General features: G+C 32.7%; 1 protein-coding gene across 1 annotated transcript in view; it reads left to right on the top strand.

Annotated features, from left to right (window-relative positions):
• The first annotated feature begins 9,432 nt into the window (after positions 1 to 9,432).
• The window catches only part of LOC127699265 (uncharacterized), a 40,558-nt gene continuing 37,507 nt past the window's right edge, over positions 9,433 to 12,483 (top strand). Inside the window, exon 1 of the mRNA XM_052203016.1 lies at positions 9,433 to 9,544. Coding sequence (XP_052058976.1) covers positions 9,433 to 9,544 — 112 coding nt within the window. The remainder of the gene's footprint in view (positions 9,545 to 12,483) is intronic.

The following is a 12,483-nucleotide window of genomic DNA, read 5'->3' as shown; positions in this document are numbered from 1 at the left end:
CTTTTTCTTATATATATGTAGCCTTATGCCCATTTTCATTCCAAATATATATAGGAATATTTTGTCCTATATATATTTGCTGACCATATGACAATTTTCATTCAAAATATATATATTGTGCCTTTTTTTCCTGTGACTTTTTTCCTACATTCTTGTAGACAGTAAATTATGTCTGAAGTAAAAGCTAAAATTAACCAGGAAAGCGTATACATATGGATCTGTTCCAACATATATTCTTCTTATGAAAAACCGTTTTGCTAAACCTGTTAAACTCTTTTAAACCAAATCTGCATCCAGTGATGTACAAACAGTCTAACAGTGACGAATTACGAAACAACTGTCTTTTGAATATTATTTTCATGATTTTGAATATTAGCTATATCTTTATAAAGTCGACCGTCACTGATGAATCATTTGTAACGAAAAGTGCGTCTGCCGTTTAAAATTATAAACCTGATATCTTTGATGAGTTTTTATAGAGAAAGCTTTATTATTGTGAAGCCTAGGTGGTCGTGTGGTCTAGCGCGTCGGATACAGTGCAGGCGATTTGGTGTCACGATATCTCAGTAGCATGAGCATAAGCAACATATGTCATCAAGCATCAAGAACGAGCAAAAACCATACTGTATAGTCATCTATAAAAGTCGCCGATATGACATAATCATTGAAAAACAACTCAGACGAAACAAAACTAACGGCTTGATTTTATGTACAAAACAGTGTTGTTATATCCAGATGACCTATTATTTTTTTTACTGAGAATGTGAGTTATTTACAGAAACTATTACGATGTTTCGAATATGTTGTGTTGCACAAATGATCTAATGGTAACATTATTGATATTGTTTCTAAATATACATATTCTAATTCAAATTTGTTAATATACAAAATGTAAATAAAGGCAGCAGTACGTAGTATACCGGTGTTGAAAAAAAACACCTTTAGCTTCACATTATGATATTATTGTATTAAATGATGGTGCGGGTTGTTATCTGCGTAATACAGCATGGTCTGCTTATCGTGCGTTTCCCTCAGACTCTCAACAGAAAAACTACTTCTGTGAGATCTGTGTCTGGATCTATACATGTTCGGGAAGACTAGCCGTGGACAATGCCTAAGATGGTTTTAGGCATTGCTGTCGCTGTAGAGACAGGCCGGAATCGACTGACACCTATTAAGGAGGTTAGTATTTTTTAATAAAGAAAAAGAATAAACAATACAAAATAAAATACAATCTGAACGATAAAACAAATTAAAGAACAATAATAAAATTAGCTACATATTCTCAATTAATTTCTAAATATTAAAACAGCAAATACTTTCCAAAAATAACTTTAAATTTATGTATATCAAGTATATTAATTATCAAAGTTTTATTTAACTTTTAAAAGTTTTACAAGTCCTGAACTTACCTTTTAAGGTGAGGTTCGCATTTTGGCGAGCCAGCTTTAGTCAAGCTTATATAGCAATACGCGTTGATGGTATGACAACGTAACTTTCTTAGTTATTTTAAAAAGCCAAATATCGAGTTGTCCGAAATATAGCCAATTGTTAAGTTGTTTAAGAACAGATGTTTATATTATGTTCAAAGCTATATAATAAATGTTGACCTGCTTGTGATGTTAATTTGATTCATATCTCATCAAAGATTTGTTCTATCAAGAAATAGTTAATTATTCATTTGCATTAATCTTGTAATGATAAAGATTATGTCTTAGAAGATTATTTAATTAGTATTGACAATACCTAACTATAATTTGTAGTATCGATATTGATTCCACTTATAGTGAAATAATAGTTTCCGACCTAGTTTGTTATACAGTTTTATCAACTATTTCGTCACAATAATATCAACAAACTCAAAGATATTCTAGCTTTTTTTCATGTCACCCTAGCTTAAATGAAAAGTAAAGAATTTACATAAAATTCACACATCTAATTAAATGGGCATTTAAAAAGTCAGTATGTTAATATGTTACTTTCTAACTCTATTAGGTCATTTTTCAGTAACAACAAACAAAAGAACTATATTACTCAGACCTGTTTGAGACGATAATACGATTTAATCATTAAGCATTGAGATTATCGTCTGCTACAGTTAACCTTTCTTTAATTTTGAAGGACTTGAGCGTCTTTCATTTACCTACATAATTTCATAAGCGGTTTTCCCGCTTTAATTTGATATAAAATTGCAGGCTTTTCGTGATTTGTTCATTGCGTGATTTGAACTGAAGGAACACAAAAACCCACCCTATCCCACCCTTGAGAATATTTTTCTGCTGTTTGTTGTATATTTTCAGGTATTGTTAAAAGAAGCGTCATGGATTGGAGAGAATGTGAACTGAATATATTGCTTTACATAATGGCTGAATTTATCACAGTTGGCGTCTGGTAGCCCAGTTGCCATTTGGAGAAAACATATGATGGTTGCCCTTCAATGTTTTTATCTTTGACATTAATGAGACATTGTCGATGAATGCAAAATCATAGGCCGGTTGATATATAGTTGAACTGTCCTAATAAATCCATGACAAAAAATTGCCAAAATTCAAGCTTACTATTTGTTGTTTTTTATTATGATTATTTTGTATAACGAAGGTAATCTGGAGTAATTGGAAATATTACGAGTGATTTCAATGAATTTGGGTTATCTTTTATCTGGTATATCGAATTCCTAAATTTACATCTGTTGGTTTCTTTCGAATATTTAATAATTGCCCTTGATATTTTATTAGATAACATTTTTGTTCGCTATGGAGATTCCGTATATCGTCGAAGCTAACTGTTCACCACTTAATGCGGACCTGTTTCTGTATTGTTATGAGTAATAATTTATGACTTAAATCAACAAAGACTCATCGAAACAACATCTGATACAAAAAAATAACACTTTCAGATATTTGGATGATGTATTGGCTCATGATAATGACGACTTCAGAATATACACTAAAGAGATTTATCCTTATGATCTGACTTTAAATAAAGCTAAAACTAACAATGAACATTGCCCTTTTTTGGATCTTGATATCTATATCTTTAACGGGTAGCTTTATACCAAAATTTTTGATAAAAGAGATGATTTTTCATTTGCTATTGTTAATTATCCATTTTTAGATGGCGACGTTCCTTTGTCACCATCTTATGGTGTTTAGATATCTCAAATTGTTCGATTCGTTCGTGTATGTAACAACGTATTTGATTTTAACGAAAGAAACTTCTGTATTACTGCACCATTATTGCATCATTATTGCACCAGGGTTTTCGATATCACAAACTAGTTAAAACATTTACAAAATTTTATCATCGGTACAAGGACATCATTCGTAAATATAAATCAACATGCAGACGTCTTATACTTTCAGGTATTTCTCATCCAATTTTTTATGGTAATATTCTATACAAAGCACACAAATGTCGGCATTCACATCAAAGCTGTCCAAAAATTTAAACAGACTTATTCAGAAGGGATATAGTTACGATACTATTGTCAGGTCATTAAAGAAGGCATAGTTTGGTATTAATATTGATAGCTCATGGTGTCTTGGCATCGGAAATAAAAACATTTAATCTATAACCAGTTGTTGGCATGATACGGGTAATGTTCTTCTCGTATGTTTTATGATAATATGATAATACGGGAGGGATTGTGCTTGATTTTCATATGATAAAAACAATCTTTAATCAGTTCAATTGAGGTCTGGAGCTGACACGCCAGTAACTGCTAGAAGTCCTTTGTTAATTTATGTATCATTGTTATTATGATTAGTTTCTTTTGTAACCTATTCTGACATCGGACTCGGATTTCTTTGAACTGAATTTTACTGTGCGTATTGCTATGTATAAAAAAGAAGACGTGGTATGACTGCTAATGAGAAAACTCCCCACAAGAGACCAACATGACACAGAAATTAACAACTATAGGTCACCCTACGGCCTTCAACAATGAAGAAAGCCCATACCGCATAGTCAGCTATAAAAGGCCCCGAAATGACAAATGTAAAACAATTCAAACGAGAAAACTAACGTCCTTATTTATGTACAAAATATGAACGAAAAACAAATATGTAACACATCAACAAACGACAACCACTGAATTACAGGCTCCTGACTTGGGAGTCGGGACAGGCACATACATACAGAATGTGGCGGGGTTAACATGTCCCAACCCTCTCCCTTACCTGGGACAGTGGTGTAACAGTACAACATAAGAACGAACTATTAAAATCAGTTGAAAAAGGTTTAACTCATCAGATGGATACAAATAGAAATACATCTAACAAAAACACAGAGTGGACGTGGCCGAGTACTTGTTTATCCCAACAACAAAAAGACACTAAGTACTGATCTGAGAGTGCTCGCAGTTACAGACAGCTAGTTCAACAACTAATAAAAAAAATCATCTAAGACTAAATTATCAATCAGTACACATCCAACATCCAATGGATTTAGTGTAAAGATTTAGTATTTGTTTTTTTATTCTATATTGGCTAGATGCATAGAAGGAGGGTTTAGATCTCACGAAACACGTTTAACCCCGTCGCATCTTTTCGCATGTCTGGTCTTTGTTAGTCTTGTATGGTTTTTTTAATTTTAGTTCATTTATATGTTTTTAAGTTTAATGTGACGTCCATTTTCACTGAACTAGTACACATTTTGTTTAAGGGCCAGCTGAAGACCACCGGTGTGGGATCTTCTCGCGGTGTTGAAGACCCATTGTTGGCCTTTGGCTGGTTTTTGTCCCTTGGACTGGTTGTTGTCTCTTTGGCATATTCCCCATTTTCTATTCCTAATTTTATAAATATGCATTTATATTTAGAAAAAAATATCAATACTGTTACCATTTAAAAAAAGTGATTCAATATCTTCAAGTGAATCGTCTCGAAATATATTCTTTGGGTTTATTATATATATCATTTATTGCAAAGCCAGGTGCTGTGTGTTTGGTGGATAATAACCAAGATACAATTTACAGTTACAACATTTTGTTTGGTTTATAGCTGAAATAAAGTTTACTGTATTTGCAATAAATATGCTAATCAAAAATCTATATTTGCAGTACAATTTAGAACGTGTAAGTGATTTATTGAACTTTTATGCAAGCGATACATTTGCCCTAAGCAAAATATTCAATTTATCACATTGTCCGTAAATACTTCATGTTATCCATAAATTAAAGCAGAACTTGTAAAAAATTATTTACACCAAGGTTTCAATTCATACAAAAACTGATCTTTTATGGACTGAAAGACGAATAATTTGATTCCGTCATATGTATCCAATTTGTATGAAAACAACCCGCAATTATAGAAATAAAAGATAATCCTACCTTACTAACCAAGATCAATCAACACTGTATATTTTTTACAATTTTATACACATGGCTTGTTCACCTCTTGCAAACCAAATGTTTTTTTTTTCTAAATAATTTTTTTTACTAATTTGAAGACATTTGATGTTGTAAATATGAATATATTTACAGAAACATTTTATGAATTGTCATTTTATGATTCACATGAATAATACGTATTCAAATTTGATGAATTTTGATTCAATTATGATTTATTTATGTAAATTTCAGCTATAAGATGTACAATTGTACGGATAAGCTTTAAACTCACTAAATAATTTCTGTCGAATAGTTTTTATGTTGAGTTCATAGTTTTTTACTTTCAGATTCACAATTTATTTTACATATACATTTTATGACCTTCGAACAGAATGAATTCAATTATTGAAGAAAAGGGTACTTAAAGTGTTTAAAACATGAAAATACTTTGTGCGGCCATGGAATTTTACGAAACTTGCACAGAAGCTTCTTCGTGATCAAAATAAGCATTACATTTCGTATTAAGATCAAATTAACAAAATACAATATCCATCTTTGGCCGTATTTTACTGATAAACAGACTTTGAGGTTCATATGTACAGTCAGAGGTTTATTTAGCATTTTGAGAAATCAACATCTCGCTGAATTTAATTCTACGAATGTTCTAAAATTTAAGACATTATGATCAAGAGTAAGCAACTGCTGTAAAATATTCGGTTTTACAAACTCGCCAGCTACTGAACAACGCAAACACAGGAATTCCTCAAAGACTACCATGTGGAATTCTGTTATATCTTCCTTGAGGATGTCATCATTTTGCCAACCCCTATGGAGAAGCTCTCGAGAGACTGCATGGAATTAGTATTTGACAGAATCCGGGAAGCCAATCTGAAGGTGTCACCTTTGAAATTCTCCTTCTTTATACTACTAGTAAGTCAAGCAGGTTGGCCACATAGTATCTAACGATTGTATAGAAACAGACCCGGAGAAAATAAAGAAAGTGATGTTTTGGCATAATCCAAATACACCGGAGGAAGTTTAACGGTTTATAGGATTGCTGGTTACTACTGTATATTTATCAGGAACTCCAACCAGACAGCTCGACCATTGACTGGCACAAATGCTAAAATCAGTAAAGAAGAAAAGTGAGAACAACACCCTTGGATTTGAAACAATGAAGAAACAGCAGATAAAGCATAGTTTAGCGTCCTGTTATGTCTTATCTAGATTACCATAGACCATTTGAGGTACAGACAGATGTCAATGGTTTAGGTTTATGAGTTGTGTTGTATCAAGAACAAGAAGACAAACTCAGATTTATTGCATATGCCAGCAGAGGATTGACCAAAGCTGAAAAACTATCCTGCTCACAAGATGGAATTCTTCGATTTGAAACGGGCAATTACAAATACGTTCCACTACTATTTGTATGCACATCGATTTCATGCGATAAGAGATAATAACCCTCTGACTAATGTATTCACAAAGCTTGATGCAACAGGCCATAGATGGTTATCAGCACTTGCGGCATATTATTTTGACATAGCACGGAGGCCGGATAAGATAAACAACGATGCTGATGCTCTTTCCAGATTATCATTCCGGGGGAAAGGGGGGGGGGGGTGGGGGTACGTCAATACTTAATTGATAGTAAGTGCCGCTGGAGTTATATTACCCCACCCTTTTCATATAATTTCGATTTTAAAAATGTATACCTTTTCATATATTGCGTAGGTAAAAATGTAACCTTTTCCCATATTGTTTGGGTTTCATGTGGTGTGTAATGGTCTGTAATGTAAGAGTGGAATACCAAAGTGCCAAAAGAGAAAAATTGGTGAATAAAAACAGCCGGGAACACCAAGAAAGATGACAGACGAAGAAGTTATGAGAACTGTATTGACCTAATCATATATTTCTGATAGTTTTCCCCGACCTATTCACATATTTTCAAGCTTGAAAAGGTGAACTATTCCAGCGGCACGTCCTATCACCTTGTATATAGTAAGTCCCCCCCCCCCCCCCCCCGAGGATTATCATCAGCACAGATTGACTTTGTGGAGTCAGAATCTTAACCAAGTAATGGACAGTTACCACCAAATTATCTGAATCGACATTTTGGGCAAGTAAGTTGCAAGCCAACATACTATACATGGAGATGAGCATCGATGGAAAGAATGTTAGAAAGTTAGTCTTGCCATCCATACATGTACATCCTGTAGTATTGAAAGCAGTGCACAATGTGATGAGTTATTCATGAAAAGATAGGGAAACAGCTAAGTCCGGAATAGATTTAACTGGCCAGCCACGTCTAAGGATATTGGTGAAGGATCAACCACTGCGACAGATGTCTCAAAAGAAAGAAGGACCCACATAGAGCTCCATGTCATCACCACAGCCTAAAGAGTTGACATGTTTAGACTTTGTGAATTTAGGACCATATAATGGAGGCAAACATAATCTCATTGTACTTACTACCCAAGGAACACGCTATGCTCAAGGTGTAACAATGAATCAGAACGCCCGAATAACGGCAGGAACTCTGTTTAACAGCTTTTCCGTGCATTATTGAATTCCACAGATATTGCACTCAGACCAAGGAGCCAATTCGACAGCAAGTTAACTCAGGAACTCTGTTAGCTTCTTTAAGTACAGAAATCAAGCACAACACCTTATCACCTCATGTTCAACGGGACTTTACTTTGCATGTTAGGAGCACCTAACAGCCACACCAAAAGATAAACTTGAAGACTCATGTAGACTCATGTTACCCCAATTGTATGTGATTTAAATTGTACCCGCCATGAAGCCATAAGTCATTTTTGACTGAAACTATTGCAAGTAGAGATGATTACGATGTTTAGAGCACCGTTGAAAGCGGTACAGGGAATCAACAAGATGAAGCGGAGATACAACGAGAACCAGTTGTGGTACCATTACCTCCAGTGCCTGTGCCTAAACGTTATACACGTATTCGTCATGAACCAAAGTTGATGCGCTCAGGTGAGTTTGCTTACAAGATTGCTGTTCCTATACAGCAACAATGAGACCAAAAGGCTAGGTTTATATCTGATTGTTTGCGACTTTGTTATTTGTAGGATTAGACAGACAAGCCGGTAAGGCACTACTTGCAGTCAGTACTAATGATAAGTATTCTATTGTATTTATTTCTGAAATAATTGACATGTCTTTATTAAAGATAACTAATATTTGATTACAAATCATATGATGATATACAAAACTCATTTTAAAGTTTTATATTTAGTGTATAATAATACAACTGTACACATAATTTTGAGAATTGTTATTTATTTCCTCTGTAATACATTTGTATAAATAATTACATTCAATAATCTTTTGTGGATTAAAAAGTTTAGAAACTGAAAAATAATTATGATGCGAATCTTTCAAATAAAAACGATAAGATTAGATTTGTTTTGCCTCATATCTTTATATTAATGACAAGGCATCATCAACTGCTCTTCTGTATCTACTTCAGTGCAGAATTTGGAAAACTTTCTTCTTTGGAATTTTTGGATTTAATATGTACCCCGCTATATATGTGAACAATAAGCACTGATACGTAGTTATGATATTTAACATTTTATATTTTAGAGAAGATTGGTTTCAAGATAGAAGAGACCAAAATGTTACTAAAATGCACACTGTTAAATACATTGTGTAAGAACATCAAAATGCTATTCACTATATAAAAGTGACTGTGGGCATTTTGTTTTAGTTATTATAAAATTAATTTCCAAGAAGTGCTTTGTAACCGCTGAGATAAATTTTACTGTTCTTTGCCTTCTTTATAACTGTCCTCGCGAATATGTTAGCTATTTCGTTCTTTGTGCGAAACGTGCTAATCATTAAAGTGTCCTATTTGGAAGGGTGCTTATTTGTCGTTACACGTTTGTCTACTCAACGTTAATAGTTGTTTTATAAAGCAATTGTCGGAAATCAACAAATGATTGGAGTTCCGTTTCAAGTAAGCAAACGGAAAAAGTAAAGGAATTAAACTAGGCTTGTTTTTCCGAACGGGAAACATAATGTTGATCGAATTAATGTCAACCGATTAGTCATTTGTCGTATTTAAAAACAACAATAAAATGCAGAATATCCAATTTCATTCTGATCAAACAGTCAACAACATGTACAGATACCTATGGTGTCTGTTGACTATTATATCTGTAAATAATTATGTTTTTGCAATACCTACAGGTAAGAACCATTTTTATCACATTATTTTCTTGTATTTCTTATTCAAAATAGAATAAAATTCAACAGAACAGATGATGACAATATGTTTTAATTAGTTTTTAGGATAGCGATATCTTCAGCAGATTTAAGAATAAATGATATAAAATATTCAATGCGAAACTCTCTTTATAATTATAAAAATACATGCAGCATTCGAAGGCTTTCAGCCAATATTTAAATTTTCCCCTGAAATTAGCATTTTGCATTCGAATCGATAATGATTAATAGCGTTTATTATACTAAAATCTTACTTTATGTATATATAAAATTTGGCTAAAATGAGGGGATCAGATAACACATTTCAATTTATCTTTTGGAAAATGCTTACATAAGAAAGTAATAAAACAAACAGCATGTTACACAGTAAAAATACTTCGTAATAAGCTAAATTGTACGAACTGTGTTTGAAAAATGTGTTTGAAAATCAAGCAACGACTTTGTATTGCCTTTGTACAAAATTACAACCTTGGACATTCATATAGTTGTATAATGAAAATGGTATTATGTTAACAGTTACAACTGATTCCCTTTTTTAACTATATACAATACATAGTAATTGACGTTTGAATGGTAGATTATAGAATTGTATAATCATGGTTTATAGACGAGTTGATTATTCACAGCTGTTAAATATTTAGAGATCAGGAAAACGTTTATATCGTCTTATCAAAACACTGACCCTCTTTTTGTATCAATTGGCAATTTAGCCATGGAAAGAAAATTCTTTATAACAAAAATCAGACAATTTCTAGAGTTATGCGGTTATGATCCTAAAAACTTTTCAGGTCATTCATTTAGAATAGGTGCTGGAACCGCAGCTGGTCAAGCTAACATAGAGGATCACATGAGTAAAACGTTAGTCGTTGGTCTTCAGATTGCTATGTGCGTTATATTCGCACCCAACCAACCCCTATAAAATATGCACAACAGCAGCTTGTTGAATCTATTTATCATTGATTATATTATAGTCAACTTCGAATTTATGGACAGGAGAACTGAATGGTTGCTTTATATGTATATTTTGTTTCTTGTATTTACCTTATTATTGTGTTATTCGTTGACTTATTGAAGGTGATCCCGGGGGATTACTCATTCTAAATACTTGGGGACTCATCTGATTTCTAATCACTATTTCGTCAGAGTTTCTTGGCACCTTTTCAAATATTTCACTTATCATTCATAATTTTCATTCATTTTCTAAGTATTTTTCATTTAACATCTCCAACCTCAACTCAACACCTTAAAACATTGTAGCCCACCGTCACGCGGGGGCTGGTCCACTGCCACGCATAGGCCGTCAGATGAAGCTTCGCTTTGTCATTCTTTTGTCAGTTGTGTTGTTCATGTTGAGCGTAGTGGCTTGTCAGCTGATGTACTTTCCACGAAAGAATCGCTTCCTGACAAAGTTCTGGAGCAAAATTATTACAGAGATACTGTATAGGATTATGCATCTTTTGTGCTGTATTTTAACAATTATGTACAAGCATGCTGCCTGTTTACACATAAATTATTTAGTTGAGAGATTTCCCAAGGCCAAACAATTTAATATGTTTTACATATTTAGTACAGAAAATACGTTGTCATTTTATTTAGTGTAATATTCATAATAAATATTTTACATTTACACCGTATTTGTTTAGTAGCAATGGTTCCGTGACAAAATTTATTATTGAATCTACAGTCTGCTGACACTACACTAAGATAACATTCACCAGACAGGAACCTTTAACAAATTTGACCTCAAGATTTGCAACAGATGTTAAAGTTTAAAGTAGTGACGCTTATGAGCATATCGACACAGAATAATTTCACAGTTTGATGTCCTGCGAAGATTCTCATACTAACTGATTGATTGATAATTGGAATAAAATAATTATTACAGAGACTGCAATGTCAAATTCCTCACAAATCATATTGTGCTATTACACGTGTATAGCAAACTGCATAACATGAGACTTGTGGTTTAATCGCCATTGAAATCAGCATCACAGTTTAAATACAACCTTTAATATTAAAGTTTACATGATTTCACTTCGACTATTGAATTATAATTAGATAAACAAGATTATCATGTGGAAAACTCGCGTCATTTTCACATATAAAGTTATCGATTGATTAATTGGATTGGATGCTTACATGGTTGATTGGTTGTTGGTGTAGATCCAGTGGCAAATATTTCATGCATATACACGACGGGAAAAACATAAAATATATTTTGAAACAGAATTTCAGTTTTACACAAACACACGCAGGAAAAACGAGTATATAAAGTCAGTGTATATGTCCTTTTAATGAAAGATACACTCCAGATGTAGATTGTGTTTTTTTTTATTAAGAACAATCTATTGGTTCATTATTATACGTTTCTCCTAAATCTAACATGTTTAGCCTCAAAGTTGCAATCAATCCTTTGTAATCATGTCTGTAAAATTGGACTCAATTAATATTTCTTCGATACTGAATAGCTCTAATCATGTATTTTCAATGCATTTCACACAGATGTCCATTTGTACCCCATAAAAATCAGAAAGATTGCAAGATGTGCTATTTTTGGTAATATATTTTTTTGCGTAATATTTTAAAACTTCGACGACCTAACATGTACATGTAAATGTTAGAGTGCATTTGTGTAATCATGGAATTTGTAAACTCCCTGAAATATCAGACCTTTTTTTTATAAAATTGCAGAACTGGCTATAGAAGTTATTAAATCCCTGATTTTGAATAGGAATTTTACAAAATCACTGAAATAATCTTAGATTTTATTTACAGATTGAAATAATAAAGATTTTATTTACAGATTGCAATAAATAAAATTTTATTTACAGATTGAAATAATTAAGATTATATTTACAGATTGAAATAATTAAGATTTTATTTACAGATTGAAATAATTAAGA

Source organism: Mytilus californianus, unplaced genomic scaffold, assembly GCF_021869535.1.
Source record: "Mytilus californianus isolate M0D057914Y unplaced genomic scaffold, xbMytCali1.0.p SCAF_4, whole genome shotgun sequence".
Classification (NCBI taxonomy): Eukaryota; Metazoa; Mollusca; class Bivalvia; order Mytilida; family Mytilidae; genus Mytilus; species Mytilus californianus.
The sequence above is the reverse complement of the archived record's forward strand: the minus strand, read 5'-3'. Positions and strand labels throughout refer to the sequence as shown.